The sequence below is a fragment of the Stegodyphus dumicola genome, chromosome 4 (genome assembly GCF_044657685.1).
Source record: "Stegodyphus dumicola isolate Sdum_Otavi_A_Nest chromosome 4, ASM4465768v1".
NCBI lineage: Eukaryota > Metazoa > Arthropoda > Arachnida > Araneae > Eresidae > Stegodyphus > Stegodyphus dumicola.
This window is the reverse complement of record NC_140771.1, coordinates 130,835,615-130,853,432: the sequence shown is the minus strand read 5'-3', so window position 1 is coordinate 130,853,432 and position 17,818 is coordinate 130,835,615. Positions and strand designations below refer to the sequence as shown.

The window sequence follows — 17,818 nt, the reverse complement described above, 5'->3', positions numbered from 1 at the left end:
AAGCCCAGGAGTTGTACCAGATTTGCTGTGGCAGAATTTAGGGGAGGAAATAGTTTTGGAATTTAGAGAAGCATCAAGCAACAAAACTAAGGGATGGGAAATCTTTAGAATTTAGGGTGGCCCTGGAACACAAAATTTAGGGACAGCAAATTTTTAAAATTTAGGGAGGTGCTGGTAGCAGACTTTAATACACAGAGATTGCACAATATTGCAAAATGTCTAGTGTGGGCCTTAAGCATGCATGGGAATTTAATTATTCAGGACTTATATAAGCCTTAGCTATATGTGTGGGAAAGACGTGAAAGTATAATAAATAACTAAACTGTCAGCTAGTGAGAGAAGCAAAATAAAATATAGTGGAACAACATGTCTTTAGTTGCCAAATTTATGATATATTTTCATTAGTGTAAAGCGAATGTTATCTAAACTTACGTTTATAACCGCAATTTTGAAGGTTTTGAGACATCAAAAACAAAATGTGATATTTTTCTAATTAATGGAATTCGCAGAGAAGTGGTAAAAAATGAAAATAATATAACATTACATGGCAATTCCACAGTCATTAATCAACTAATGGTATGGCTGTAGTATGGTTCTAAATTCCAAAAATATTACTAGCAATAGTGAAGCAAGTGACAGAGGTTGTTGAGAACAAAAAATTTTGATTGACAATTTAGTATGAATTCCTGAAACGGCAATTACATTACTTAAACAGTGGCACTTTACAAATGAACAAGAAATATCTATCTACAAAATTAATGAGAAAATATGTGACAAAAACACCACAAATGCTATAAAAATTAAATACCACAGAAAACAAAGCAAATTAATACAACTTACATTGAAATGTTTAATACAGCAAACAAATAAATATTGAGCTTTTTCTTTGTAAATTTTTATTCCCTTAAGTTCATAAATGCTTCATTACATTCATAAACCAATATTTCATATTTTTGATTTTATAATTTCTACTGTCAACTACTGAGATCTGAAGTGAAGATTTAATATCCATAAAATTCCCAAATCTGGAATATTGAAGAGTCTAGATCTCGGACTTTGTACTGTATAATAATTTCGATAAATATATTAACAAAAAACAAAATATTTTAAATAAATTTAAATTTCACTTTGATGCATGAATAAAAATACATATGTTTATATATAAATAATCAAACTTCTTTTATTTCCTTACTATAGCTCGAAACTTGATTGTGTTTTGATTTTAATAAAGTTTGTAGTTTTGGAGAGACACTGCTAGAAATTATCTTCATTATGGATTGTAGGTGCTTATCAATCAATCTATTTTTTGCTATTAATTTTTAACTGGGGGGCAGCAACTGCACTCAAATAAATGTACTCAAACAAAATGATTATTCTTAGTACAAAAATTCTTAACTGAGCTTGTATTTACTTTTTGACAAGTATGAATAAAAGTTAATTAAATCTGAATTTTTACATCTTTGAATAAGATTTATATCACACTGTAAGTTAGTTAGCACCACTGATAGATTTTTCTGATGCGTTATTCATGCTAATTTTTAATGAAAATAACAAATTCATACTTCAAATAATTAAAATCTTAATACAGTGCAAAGTGTGTAATCCAGACTCGTCGGGACTTCGGCGATTCCAGATTAGGGGTTTTACCGGATTATAGATCATCAATTTAAATCTGGTAAGATGGCATGCAGAAATTATACAATTTAAATTATGAAATCGTAATTTATGAAATAAAGAGCAATTATGATCTAAAGGGTATCAAAATTTACAAAAAAAAGCTTAATATTTATTTGTTTACTTTATTAAGTGGGGTGTTGGAATCAACAAAAAATTCAAAAAGTTCCTTTTTCTTTTTGCTTATGTCATATACAGTTGACTTTAAAATGCCATACTCGTCGTATAATTTTGAGACGGATATGCTTTTATCCATTTTTTACAGCAATTCAGCTTTCTGTTTGATGGACATTGAAACATGCTTTCGCTTTGTAGATCTTTTGGCAGCTCCAGAATTGGAAACTCTTTTTGACATAATTGCAGTAAGCTATAAGGCATTCTACATTGAAGATTTGGATAAATTTAATTGATAGAGCTAAACTGATAACTGCTGGAAATGCAATTTATTCAAATCTATATATTAAAAAAAAGAAATCTCAATAAATTTTAATGATGAAAATAATTTTAATAAAAGGAGTGAGTTCAGAAAAGCCAAGATTAAAGATGTTGAAGATACATTGCAGAAAAGGTTATTCATTCATAGAAACCATAATCTGCTAGTAGGCAAAAAGGGTTTTAATTGTTGAACAATAAATTGCTTTGGACAGATTAAAGAACAACATTCCTTCAGAAAATAAAAACTTGAAGAATCGGGAAAATGTTTCATACCTGATGTCGTGACATTGGGGGGAAGTTTGAGATGATATCTTTTGTCACAACAATTAAAATTGTCAAGCAATTAAAATTAAACATAATTAAAATTGTAATTAAAACTGTAAACAATTAAACAACAATTAAAATTGTCAAATCCTGGGTGAGGAGAATCATCATCCAACATCTTTTTAGTTCGGGCCCCACTGTAGAGACATTAGGATTTTTTCGAAGCCATAGAGATGAAAAATTAGCAACACCTTCGCCTGAATCGAACTGCGGACCTCTGGAATACGCGTCCAGTGTGCAGACCACCCCATCATGAAGGCATGCCAAGGCTGCAGGAGAAATACCTTATAAGTTAAAGATAAGAAATACACTAGCGGAAAATTATCAGATGTAACAGTTCTTGCATATATCAATATGAATTAAACCAGATGCTTAAGGCTCTAAATGCAATGAAAATTTCAAAAGCCAAGATGCTTAAAAATACATATAAACTCTACTTTCAAAGAATCTAATCATAAATCCAGGATAATATTAAATTTCTTTGAATGCTATGAAAATGAAATACAGAACTTTGACCAAAAAGAGAGTAGTTCTAATCTTGATTTGATAACTGCAATACACACATGAATATCAAAAATTTACAGTGGTATTAGATTATTTATCTGCCATCCCGTGCAAAATCTGTTCTACAATGTATGGATTACAGACAAAAGAAGTTTGGTATGCAATTTCAAAATAATTACATTTCAAGCTTCTGACTCTGAAAAATGAAGAATTATGACAAAAATGTAGATTGTGATACTTCCCTCTACGATGCACCTCAAATGCTAAAAATGATTGGCAACTTTTTAAGAATCTACTATTTGAATTGTTTAGTTCCCACTGGTCTAACAAAAATTACTGCAAAAAATGAAAACAAAGATTCACCTGTTATGAAATAGCTTAAAAAAATCAACATTTTTTAGAATGTGACACGAAGCTTTTCCAAACTTGAAATAATAATATTGTTGTACACAGTGTTACAAAAATTAACATGAAAATTCATATGATGAGATATTAGGACTAAAATAAGAGTGAAAAATGTTATCAAAGACCCCTCACTGGATATTAACAAAAAAAAAATTAAGCAATCTCCATTGGCATCAAAGCAAGCCATTAACAAGTTTTTGTCTATGCATACTGTAAAATCAGGTCATTCATATTTTTGACAAAAATATAGATAAAAATTTTCTGATCTGCTTCACACCAACAAAAGATTTCAGGTAAAATTTGTACTCGCACATTATGTAAAAACTAACATGATAAATTTATCAACAGTTTTTGTTATTCATTTTTAATGAATTATATTTTTTATATAAGAAATGATCACTCATAATTATAAAGGTATATTTTTGAAAGAAACATGCATTTTAAGTGAAGAATCTGAACTACAAATTGAAATAATTTATTATGTATAATTATTGTTATATACTGCAAATAAAAATGAACAAAAATTAATAAATGGTATAATAATTATTATAATTAACTGCTAATATAAATTTTTTCTCAAATTAAAGCAATTATTTACACCACTTGGTAACCTCCTGCTACTAAAAATGTTCATCACTGAGGGTAAAAAATTTCCTTGATCAGTTTTCAGGATTTTTTGCAACACCATCTTTTCTTTTCACTTGCATCTGATTCATTATTTATCTGATAAAAGACACCAAGATAAAAGGGAATTCATTTACCTAAATTTGCTAGTTATGCAGATGCACTTTATTAAGTTCAGATAACTAACGTTTTAGTGCATAATAAAATTTTTAATGTAATAAACTTTGTTTTCTGTAAATCCACAGATGATATATGCCAATTCAAAAATTTCAGAATGTTATACATAGCTGAACTCACCTCAGCAAAAAGACCATATCCAATTACTGCAATATAAAGTGCCTTAGAATTGAAACTTGAAAGGAATATTTCTTGAAATTTATCCATGAAAAACTGTAATATTTAAAACATTATTCATATGTTACACCTGTACAATTAGAAAAATAATAAAACTGTAGTAAATAGCTGCAAATTTTCTCACCTTAAAGACCTTAATACAAAAATTCTTATCTTCTGTAAACTTAGTCATCAGCATTTCAGATACCTAATCAATTAAAAAATAAATAAATAAATAAATAAAACAAATCAGTTATATTATAAAGATAACAGCTGACTGACTAATTGATTATATCCCACTTTTCTAGAACAGTTTCATACTTCCTAGTGATTACTTTCATTTGCTCTAGATCGTTAGCTTACATGTCCAATACAATACTCTCAAGATGTTGCTAATCACATTAATAAGAGCAACATATTGGCCATGTAAAAATTAAAGACTTAAAACAAATGCACTTTTTTTAATGACTCTCCTTCTCAAAAATCTGCAGTCCATATAAAAATATTTGCTGCAAATTTTGTAATGTTCAGCATTTTAGACCATCAGTTTAAATCTAGTCAGATGACAAGTATGACAAGTAGAAATTAAAAAATTAAAAATATGAAACAGTTGTTAATGAAATAATGAAGTATTTATGACCTTTGGAGGAAATAAAATTTACAAAAAAAACTCAATATTTGTTTGCTTTATTAAGCATTTCTTTCTTTTACATTGCTTCTTAATTCTTTTGCTAAAAATTCTTTTACATTGCTTTGTTTTTGTCCTAATACTTTATTTTTATAGACCATAATTTCTTGTTCATTTAAAAGTTCCGTTGTTCAAATACTATACCGAGAACTTCTTTGTAACTTTTTTCACTATTAATAGTGATATTTTCTACAGTTAGAACCAAATTACAGATTTCAATGCCCATTAGTTGATTTATGATTAGGGCATTATCACTGTAATGAAAAACTTATGTTATATTATCTTCGTTTACTACCACTTTTCCCCAAAGCCCATTAATTAGAAAATTTCACTTTTTGTCTACAATATTCAAAAACTTCAAATTCACAGCTATTATCATAAAACTCAGCTAGCATCCAGTACAAACTGCTGGCAATGCATGATGAGATTAGTGACAAAAACATGTTCCACTAAATTTTGTCTTCTTTCAATTATGCGCCGAGGAGCTTAAGCATGAGCTATATTAGTTTAGTTGATTATTTTACTTATACCTATTTTCCGCAAATGCTTCTTAAAGCTTATCCAAGTCCCAAATAAATAAAATCCCACATAAACGTGACCCTTTTCTTAGCAATAAATTAGTTATTCTCAGTTCAAACAGCACTATAATGTAATCTTTTGGCCAATGAATATTTACAAAATCAATTTTTTGCCGATGGAAGAAATTTCTTACATTTCTCCTCACCAACACACTCACCTCTTCCCGTTGCAGTTAGCTGAAATCAGTAATCATCACCAACTGTAATGTTAGCATGAAAGGCTACCATACTGTTTAATATTTATAAAATTTTTATTATTTAAAAGAATATTTTTGCTGCATGATGACATCGTTACATGAGGCATTATTCAAGCTGACATGATTTGATAGTCATGTAGTGATGAAAGCAAAAAATAATAAAATATGGTTTGTAAGATTAGCAACAGGGTTTTAAGTCATTCAGATGGTGTAAAACCACTGATGAGCTTTGGCAGAATGTTTTGGTTCAATATGAGTGGCAAGCAAAAATTTATCTAAATTATTGACTGCATATGATTAATTAGCCAAAGTATTGATTATACAGATTTGTACCAATAAATGATTCTGTTCCTTTGACATGGAGGTGTTTCATTTAATATCAAAGTGAAATTAAGAATAAGAAACCTTTGCATGCTTTACTGTGAAAAAATATCTCTTGTGCATCCATGGAATGTTCAGCATATCCCAAAGCTGCTCTTGGAATTTTTTCTCCCTTTTCACTAAAGAATTCTAAAAACAAAATTACTGCTAATCTGAAGGTCCAGATATTGGATATCCGGATTTCAGACCTCCTACTGTATTATAATTAATCATGCTATCTGATAAATTAAGTATTTAACAATTGGGAATGTTACAAAGAATCAAAGAAAGTTAGATTTAACAAAGAAACAACTACAAAGAAACGTTAGATCTGGTTTAATAAAGAAAAGTTAGATCTTTAAATCTTTTGAATTTTTTAACTCTCGAAAATATTTTTTTAATAAATATCAAAATTGTATAAATAAATACTTTTAATGCTTCAATTTAGCATAAATTTCAATGAAACTGTGACACCTAATAAAAGAAGAAAAATCAAGTTTTTTCATAGATAAGAATTGATTTCAAGGATAGGTTTGCAACACTCTTTTCAAGCAATATCAGAAATCAATACTAGGGACTCACTTAAAATTAATATGAGAATTATGCACTGTTTCCTCTGTGATAAGGACTTCATAAGTTGACATTTACCTAAAAGTATATGATGAATACATAACACGGATTTATTTGTCTTGATTCAGCTATGAAACACCTGCACTAAATACTTGATATAGAAAACTATTGGAAAGATTCACATAATCTCTTAACATGCCAAATTCTTAATGAAGTGAGGGCATATTACATACTAAAAGTAGCTCTATAATAATTATGTGTTTAGCTGGTCTTTGATAGAATCCTTGAAACTAAATTTTCACAATGGAACAAAAATAACAAAAAAGCCACAAATAAAATATTGTCTGAAAAAAACAGATTTCTTCCATTAAACTGGGAAAAATCTTAAAAGTGAATTTATGTACTTATCTCACATTTATACATTTATAATATATTCATATTTTGTTCATGTGTAGAACTATGTTACTAATCAATTTAAATTTTTTCATTTTGCATATAATTTAACTAGTCTCATTCCTATACCTCAAAAGGCCCACCAGTGGCCAAGCAATAAAGTAGCTGAACAAGCTCATGTATACAAGCCATTTTCTCTTAGAAAGTTATCCTTGAAGACATCTCTCCACTTAAATAGATAGCCTTCATGTGCTTTGTCATAATTAAATAAATCAATTTATGCCTCAACTTTTTCCTATAATATATATGCGAGATAAAAAGTAATATTAAAATACCAACTTTAATTTTAATAGACCCTTAACTCTCCTTTTTAATTTTGTTACTTTCCCTTCCCATCCTAAAAATAGTAACTGCTTATAATAAATCACTCTAAACTGCATAATTTAAAAATCGATCTCACTCACATGATACTTATAAAACGATAAGGACACAGGCACTTTCATAATTCTTCAGCCAATAAATTCAAATTTTTAAATAAAATTTAGTATCATCCAATTTAAAAAAAAATATACTAAGCTAAAACTAAATTATTCTGAACTGGGTAATTATTTCGGACACATCACATTCCTGATCTCACTTCCTGCTGCTTGCAAGCTTAGTGTCTGTGGTTGTACTTTCTCTTTTCATGTGTTAAAAAATGCAAAAATTCATTAAGGAATAGGCATGTTTAACATCAATTTATGTTTTGCATCTAAAATATGATGTCAATTGAAAGAAAAATTTGCTCAACTGGATTGCAAGTATTTTCATCTAGAGCATCTAAATTATTTTATATACAGTAAAATATCTCGACTAGCACCAAGCCAGCAATATCAAAATAACATCATTTTTGAAGATTTAAATTTAAATTCAAAATGTAAACTATGATATAAAATATATAATAAGCTAAATTTAAATGTAAAAGACATTTATATTACATTTCTGCAACTCATGTTCCTGCTGTACACTGTATCACAGAGCTATCTGTAGAAAGTAAGTTCTAGAAATTTATATTTAGATATCCAGAAAAATCTCTTATCCAGAATGGCAAAATAATGTTGCTGTCATGTTAAAAGGAATTCTACTGTATATATTTGTGTAATCTGCTAAGAAATCTGCTTTCAGTCAGCCAATTTAAATAGATTTCGAAAGGAAAAAGTCAAATCTAAATTATAAAATTGTATCTGCCTGATAAGCATAACAAAACAAACCTTTTCCCTTTAGAATTTAATAACCTATTTTATGGTTTTGAAGGGATAAATAAGAAAAAAGAAACCTTAAGCTTTCTAAACTTGAAAGAGAGCTTAAAAATACTACATTTATGTAGCTCATATGGTGGATAGTTGTGGGCTTTGTTCTACTGCCAAAATATCCTACAGCATAAGATTTCTGTGATTAGTCACCACTCAAGGGGTTAAATAATACCCTTTGCCTGCAATGAATAACAGAAAAATCCTTCAATAAGCTAAAAGTCTGTGATTATGACAAAGTGATAACTGAATGCATGAGAATGGCTACAGTTAGGGCGAAGTGTTTACTAATGGCTGTAACTAAAATATATAATGAGAAAATGGACTTGAAAACTGAGCACAGATATTCCATAGGTTGGTTTCAAATTTAAAAATTGCAGTGTTATACGGTGATATGACAAAAATTTTACAAAAAGCTCTTCAGTTGATACTGAAGCAGTTGAACAATTTGCAGATGAATTCATCAAACTTACTAGTAGTGAAAAATTATCTCCAGAGCAAATTTAAGGCTTATAAAACTGATCTTTTCTGGCAGATTGTGAAAATACTTTGACAACATCTGCAGAAAAGTTTCAACTAATATCACATATTCCAAAATGAGACCACCGATTTTTGGCATCTGCAAATGCTGCAGAACATTTTAGAATAAGATAACATCTTTACCTTATTCTTTCCTCCATATTGTACATCCATTATTCATCCAATAAATATCAGAATGCTGCATATGCTGAAATGCATATATAAATTAGCCTTTTAAAAATTATTTGTTAATTTTTTGAACAATGGCAATACCATTCAAAAATTTTTGAAATATTTTAACATAAAATCTGCTATATGGAGCATTATAAGGTCATAAGAGAATATGTCTGCAGTTCCTGTATATAAGCCAATCCCTATAAATCCCTGTAGTTTTGTAAACAGTTCCAAAATTTTCGACTTATATACCAAAATATATGGTAAATATTTAGCTTTTTCATAAATTTTAATTCTCTTAATGTACAAAATATTTCATTACTTCATAATACAAAAAAAAAGCAATTTCACACTTTTAATTCTATAATTCCTATTTGTCATTTTACTAGATTTAAACTAATGATAAAAAATTTAGAAATCTCAGTCCTCATAACTTTCGATCCTGTTTTTCCCCCTTTTGTTTTGACAGAAATTTCATGGCAGGCTTTAAGTACAGATTCAAAGCAATTGTTTCTAATAGCAAGAAAATAATTTTGAAGGAAAATACAATATTCCTTCAGAAATTTTCCTGCAGCTTCTACTGTTGTAGGCAAATCCTACAAAATCCTTCAATAAGCTATTCAAAGTTTATTAAACTTTCAACAAGAGTTTTATTAAACTTTCAACATTTATTAAAGTGGCCGTGCTAAGTACTGGAAATTAATACTAGTATAAGCACGTGTGATTTTTGAGAATTTTACGTGAATGTATCCATTAATATTCTCAACTATTTTTTAAGCACACTAAATTTCAGGGTAGTTTTAAAATAATGAAACTGTGCTTCAATGTTTCAGTATACACTACTTGACACTGAAAATGTGAAATGGCATTGAAAAACCTGTGAAGTTTTTGGAATATTAGAATTCCAGCTGATGATATTGATAGGCTCAAAGATACACTACCCAACATTGAAAATGCAGCACCAAGAAGAAGTGGCCCAAAAATTATGCAAATTTCAGGTTAGAAACATGTCACGAGTTATGTGAATGATGTGAAATGTGCAGCTCTCCAGCACACGTTGAAGAAGCTATAAGGGAAGGAACCTGCAGAATGTTCAATTTTTGTGTCATTATTTCTGCTAGGGAAATCATCATAGAAAATTTGTTCTTGTCTCAGAGGACACGTGCAATAGCAGAGAATGCCAGGTCATCATCAACGGAGGCAGTTCCAGCAGACAGACGATTTTACAAGGAGCATGGTGATCGGATCGAGAAGAGCAGGCTGCTCCATATGGCAAATCTCAGCTAACACTCACCTGGATATGTTCACAATGCACCAGCTATGGCGACGATGGTTGGAAGAAGGAAATGTGAAAAGTTCAAGGGGTACCGGTGCTGCCACAGTGACGTCAGCACTTGTGGATCGACGCATCCACCAGAAAGTGGTAGCGCACCTACAAGGTACTTCCACCTCCATTCTACAGCATATTCAAGACACTCTGGACATTCCCGTATTGACTAGAACCATTTGCTGTCAAATGGTGACTAGAGCCCTGCACTCATGGCATCTTTTAAGACTGCTATTGACCCCACACAGGGTTGCCACTAAAACAGGAGAATGAAATTCTCTGACTTTTCCAGGTTTTCCAGGTGTGTTTTAAGAAAATTCCAGCCTATCCGCGTAATGTACGTTGGCTGTGCTAAGAGGTAAATTAATTATGGTATTACTTGTATTGTGTAGCAAATTCACTTAATTATTCAATAAATCCCAGAGGACATTTATTCTTAATTATTCTTGGTATACTTTGTTTGATAATTTTGTTTATTTTCCTCTTAAGAAACTTAATAAAATTTAAGATATATACATTGGATAACAAATGTATGTTTTATTTAATTATTACTCATGATCATCACCAGTTCAACATGAGGCTAATTCGATTCTTATAAACCACAATGCAATGCTAAATAGTTAGGTTAGATTTTAGGTAAATTTAATTTGTGTGAGGTATGTTCTTAAAAGGCACCTTAACACTTGAAAACACAAATATAATTATAATAGTTGTTGTTTTCTCCGCTGAAGATTGAGATTAGAATCTTCCCAATCTGGAATAAAAAAAGCCTTTTTTTGCAGACATTCTAAAGTTAAACGAAAGAAAGAAATCTATTTTAATAAATTGAGGTATTTTATATTTATTTTGCAGCATACATAAAGAAAAAATATGTGCATTAAATTTCGTGATGGTATGTCATCATACTGCTAGAATTAATTTCAGGATTACGCCAGAGAAAACTTCCTGAAATTTGGAAATATTATTTACTAATAATAAATAAATTTAGAGGGAAGAAGCAACATTAAATTATACAAATAACATAAAAATAAAGATAATTACTTAAAAATTGAATTAGAATAATCAACGATATTTTAGCGAATATAGTTATATTACATGGTTAGCCTAGATGACTGATTACTATTTTTCTATTTTACTGCAAAACGGCAAAGTATTTATTAAAAAGAAAAAAAGAAAAAAAAAGGTTTAAAAAAATTTTGCGGTAAAATTCTAGTATACGGTAAGGCCTTGGCACGATTTTGAAAATTGTCGCCAAGACCAAAATGACCCGTTTACTGCGCATCATCATGTCGCCAAATCCCATTGTACCATACATAGAGATTATTCTAACCAAAGAATGTCTATGTAAAGAAGAAAAGGTTCCATATAAGTAAAATGCTATTACGCCACTAGAATGCGGAGGGAAAATTTGCCAAGCGATTTGGCGATGGAACCTGGCAGTCAGAATTTCCCTATCCGCGATGTATACAGGAAATTGAGAAACACGTGTTAAGAAGAAATGTTCTTTGACAAAAAAGAAAACTACGAAAATCCGTTTTTAAATTATTGCGAAAAATCCAAGAAGAAACGTTTTATCAAAGGACGTTTCTTCTTGGATTTTTCGCAATAATTTTAAAAACGGATTTTCGTAGTTTTTTTTTCGTCCTGAAAATAACTAATCCATGAATTAATTTACTTGGCCAAAAAATATTTTCTTTTCCTTTAGAGTTTAACCACTTTCGCTAAGATTAAACTTCGCGGTTGCGGAGCCGTGTGCTACAATATAACAAGTGGTAAAGTGTCTCATTTACGCCGCCCCGCATCCGCGAGTGCAATCCAGAGCTGTAACTCGAGAAATAAACAATCTCGTTGTTAGGCGACATGTGCACCACGTTATTTTCATTTTTGCAATAAATGCTTATCGACGTGGTATTCACGTCGCTCGCAAGTTTGAGACAAAAGCATCTCGTGTCTTTTTGGTGCAAGTGGTTAAAGAAATTTTAAACGATATTCATTTTATGAACTCTTGATAACGTGACCTTCGAACTTCGACACCGGTTTCGAGCTTTGGCGACAGATATATCACGCATGCATAGCTGTTTCCCTCTATGATGGAACAGAGCCACGTCTGTTGCAGAGAGGTTTTCCTTCTTTACAATACATATTCTTTGATTCTAACCTCCATAGTACCGTGTACTAGGATTAAACCCATTTTGTTTTATACGAGAACAGGTACTTTCTTTAGTTCATGCACTGCACATGCGATTCTCGAGAATACTGGAAACCAAAAGTTGCGGGAAAGTTGCTTTGCCTTTCTAAAAGACAATCAAATTGGAGCTGCGAAAATTGGCTCTATGCCAGCTGCCCGAATGACACTCACGTGATACACAATTCGCCAAAAAAGTTCTCTCTTCCGACATCGGCGTAAAAATCGCTTTTTTTGGCGGGATCGTTGTATGAAATTCTCTGACTTTTCCAGATTTTGACAAAAATATTTAAATTCCCTAACTTTTCTCTGAATTTTTGGGTCAATTTTCGAATTCCCTGACTTTTCCGGTTCTCCTGGTTTTCCAGGTAGCGTGGCAACCCTGCCTACATCATAGATGCCAACGTTTGCAATGGACCGGGCTCCGATAGGGACGAGAGAATGCTACAGGGTTGAGTTCTCAAATGAGTCACGCTTCTGTTTCTCCAATGATTGTCACCACGCACAAGTGTAGCATCAATGTGAAGACAGGTCCAATCTGGCAGCAAATGTGGAACACTCCACCATGTGACAACATGGCATCATGGTTTGCAGCACAATTGCGTACGATTCCAGGTCACTTCTAGTTCATATTTAGGGTACTACGAAGGCCTAAAAATATGTGGATGCTCTGCTGCAGCCGGTGACACTCCACTACCTTCAGAGAGTGCCCATTATCAGCATGATAACGCCCGATTATACACTGCTTGTATCAGCCAACATGCTCTGCAAGATGTAAAGATGGTTCCCTCTGGCCACTGTTCTCTCCTAATCTCTCACCAAACATACATATTTGGAATGTGATTGGACGCCATTTGCAGACCCTGCCTTTCCTGCATTCAGAAGACAAACTGTGACAAATAATTGATAGGGAATGGAGATCTGTTTCTCTGGACACCATCCATAGTCTCATCGACTCTGTACCTAGAAGTGTTGCTTCATGTATCACTGTCCAAGGTGGTCCTACAACCTACTGAGCAGATGCCATTCTTGGTATGCATATCATTTTGAAATAAAGATTTCTCTGGACACCATCCATAGTCTCATCGACTCTGTACCTAGAAGTGTTGCTTCATGTATCACTGTCCAAGGTGGTCCTACAACCTACTGAGCAGATGCCATTCTTGGTATGCATATCATTTTGAAATAAAGACCACTTATTGTTCATTGATGACACTCTCTCTTTGCCCCGTTTCATCACTTTCTGGCCACTCCTTCTTGGTGCCACATTTTCAACGTTGGGTAGTATATATTAAAAGTAAAGTATTTTGTTTATTTATGCACATTTATCCTGTATTATGTATTAAGAATTTGAAATCAAATAAATGCAACTACATTACACATTCTTCCTTAATTTAAATTAAAGGTAGCTTAATTTTATCAAGAACATAAAAAGAAATCAATCAATCTGAACTGCACATTCAATATTATGATACAGAAACTTACTACTTTCAGCAGAGAAACTATTGCATTTTGGCCTAACTTTTGCAAATCTCTGTTTTTATGAAGAACCCACTGAAAAAGTTCTTTATACAATTCAATGCAATTTTCAAAAATAAAAAGACCAAACTGAGGTGCATGAGATGCAAGCAACTGCAATCCAGCTATAATAAATAACAGGAAAATTATAAAATATTACACAGCATTAAAAAATTTAAAAAAATTCAGTATTTCTAAACATCATATTTTTAAAACTATGCTGCAAAATATTAAAAAAATTCTGAAAGCTCTCAGCTTTTATGTTACAACCAAAATGGCATTTTTTTCATTCACACACACATACGTGTTTCAAGAGCCATTTTGAGAGCATTTGGGTTAATGCCCCTTTGGGCTACAAATATTTAAAAACAGCATATCTTTAGAATTTCCAATAGAAAGTCTTGCACAGTGTGGATAAAAATGCTGTTTTTATACTAAAAACCAATCTGGGCTAAAAAAAAAAAAAAAAGAAGAAGAAGAAGAAGAAGAAGAAGAGGTCAAATTTATACTTTTTCCTATACGAAACATTTAAATAACTACAGTCAAAAGTCTTTAATCCGGACCTCAAAGCTACAAACTTTCTGTGCATGCGCACAATACCTCTAAGCATGCGCATAATACGTTTACGTATGCGCGTTTAATGTATAACAGACAGTATAAGCTATTGTTCCTTAATCTTCGAATTGGATTCGGCTTATTATTTTTGGCAGACTGTTAGAGCAATTTTATAAAAGTAAGCTTGAACTTTCGATTATGTCAAATAGAATTTCTGATATATATTTACTAATATGTAAAGGATCTACAAAGCGAAAGTATATTTCGAAGTTCATTAAACAAAAAGTGGAATTGCTGCAAAAAATGGATAAAGGCATATCCTTTGTTTATCTTTAATGCCACTGTGCGCAATGAATTGGAAGTTGATCTGTCAGCACTATCCTTATCTTCAGGACAGATGTTTTTATTTTATTCAGATTATAATTCCTTACTAAATATAGTATTTCATCTCGACGTACTCCATCTTTGATATGATTTAAATCAAATTCCTTGTCATTATAAATTAAATATCACGAATACACATCAAATAGTTTTCTGGTTGCAATCTTCTAATTTCGACTATGCGTAATGTATGCTTTACGCATGCGCACGTTGAAAGAAATGTTTAATAAAGTAAACAAATAAATATTAAGCTTTTTTTTTTGTAAATTTTGATACCCTTTAGATCATAATTGCTCTTTATTTCATAAATTATGGTTTCATATTTTTAATTTTATTATTTCTGCATGCCATCTTACCAGATTTAAACTGATGATCTATAATCTGGAAAAAACGGTAATCCGGAATCCCGACAAGTCTAGATTAAAGACTTTTGACTGTACTTTATGTTTCAAAAATAATATGCAAGAAAGTGGTTACTTTTCTATTACAGGGTACTAGTTCCCAAATATGCACCAAAGCATCAAAAGTGGTAGCCAGTTCAAATCGCAGTACAAATGGATGTGATCTTTAATGAGTATAATGCCAAATTTATGAAATTCTCTGACTTTTTTTTAAGTGAAAACATCAGAGAATACTGCAAATTTGACATCATGACATTAAACATTATATAATACATTACACAAAGTAGTAAAACTATTATAAGTTCATGTTTTTCCTATGAAATTTCACATACAATAAAGTTGCCGTCATCTTGTTAAAATTCACATATCATAAAGTTGTCATCATTTCATTAAATTTCACTCCATCATTTATTTCCGACACTAAATGATACAAAATTACCAGAAAGTGCACTCTCCTATACACAGTTTTAAACTGATGACATAAATGCAGTGACTAAATATATTTTTCCAAGAGAAAGAAAATTTCTTGAGTTAAATATCTCATATATATATATACATATGTAAGATAAAGAATATGTACAAGACATAGCAAATGCTGTTTGGTGCAGAACACAGAAGTCATATTAAAAGACAAAGAATACTCATTATGTAGAATGGTAATCCATATAAATAGGAAACTTGGTAGTAAACAGAAAGAGAGCATAGCGTCCAAGTAGCACAGAGGTTCGAGATAAAAGTGCACAGTTAATTCAATATGGATGATCACCAAGAGAAGCTTTTGGTTTAGGTTAGAAAGGTTTCAGTTCTCAAGAGTTTAAGTTTCGAATAAGTTACGTCATGAGTGTTAGGTAAGCCAAGTGACATAGATTGATGTTGAAATGATGCAGTCCAGAAATGTTATTAATTTTTTTAGACTAAAGAATAATAAGAATTTTAGAATAAATAAATTTAAAAAGAAGAATTAAATGGCTAACACTAAATTAAATTATAAACATAATTACATATTTTTTAAATCATTTGAACGTTAACAAACATAAAAAGTACATTGTTGTGAGTGTATAAGTTTGTAATAGATTAGATGCACACAAAATTGATGACAGCTTGATAAAATTAATTTTACCAAAGGAAACACTTTACAGTTAAGGAGCTTTCCATAAAAATACTTGTGCAGCTCTTCACAGTATAAGACAGTACAACCAGAAACGATACTTCAAACTACTAAGAATATTAACCACAATAACAATGGAAAGGACATCTAAGAGGTGAAGCTCTCACAGATATCTCAATTCTTTGAGGTTCAACTGAACTAACTACTGAAAGCAGATACTTTCTCCGGTCTCATATGGTTTTCACCTGGCCACCGAGAAATCGCTAGTATTTCACGAAATTACTGGCATATGAGATCGGTTACTCTTATTTAATTACAAAACCTATTACAGTGATATAAGGACCAGCCCAAAATGTTGCCAAACAATCGGCAAATTCGGTGACTTCTGGCAATTTCTCGCCAAATTTGGTGACAAAAATCAGCCATGAAAACCATCAACAATTTAGCAAGATAGCCATTAACTCAATGTGAAACAGATTTGCCCTTGTATTCTTATTTTCCAGCAAAGTATCATCTTTTTTGATTTTCATGGTACATTACACAGAGAAAAATACAATTTCACATATAATTTCACTCAAATTATTTATGTATGTACAAAATTCATAATAATATCTATATAATTAAAACAAACCAAAGCAGTCTTATAATTAAAACAGTCCAATTTTAATATGCTAAAAACCATGTTTAAAAATTACTAGGTAGGAGCTTTCACAAGCTGCCTCTTTGCTTTGTCACCTGGTATCCAATTCCGAATTAATTTTCCAACTGGACTCGGGCCTTAGAAATGTTTCAGTGCGATTTTTAGCATGTTAACCAAGACTATTTTGTTTTAATTTCTCTTTAACTGTGTGTGCCTTTTGATTTTTAAAAATAAAATCTTTATTTATAAACCGACAGACTAAATTTGGATAACACTTCTTTATATAATTAGACTTCAGCATTTCTATTAAAAAAATTCACAATTCAGTAATTTCAAAAAGAGTGTTGTCATTTTTATTCATAAAGTACAAAAATGAATGGTAGTTCCTTTCAATGCTGACATTCCAAATAATTGTTATCAGAAAATATAATGGTTTCAAATATTTCTATTTACATACTCATCAGCATACATTATAATTTTACGTAAATTCAACTAATCAGTAAATCAAACTAGATTTGACCTTTTGTTGGCCATCAACAAGGTCAACTTGCATTCCAGTTACACAGCGAGCACAAACAAACGCAGCTTCCATTACAAATTTATGACTAACAGATGTCAAGCATATTTGGGAAGAAA

General features: G+C 31.1%; 1 protein-coding gene across 3 annotated transcripts in view; it reads right to left on the bottom strand.

Moving 5' to 3' along the window:
• The window catches only part of LOC118204935 (DNA-dependent protein kinase catalytic subunit-like), a 601,004-nt gene that overhangs the window by 521,217 nt on the left and 61,969 nt on the right, over positions 1-17,818 (bottom strand). For all 3 annotated transcript variants that reach the window (XM_085815460.1, XM_085815459.1, XM_085815458.1), the window contains exons 9-11: positions 14,065-14,222; positions 4,445-4,507; positions 4,264-4,356 (exon numbers count right to left, since the gene is read on the bottom strand). In XM_085815460.1, the coding sequence (XP_085671586.1) occupies positions 4,264-4,356; positions 4,445-4,507; positions 14,065-14,222 (314 nt within the window). The remainder of the gene's footprint in view (positions 1-4,263; positions 4,357-4,444; positions 4,508-14,064; positions 14,223-17,818) is intronic.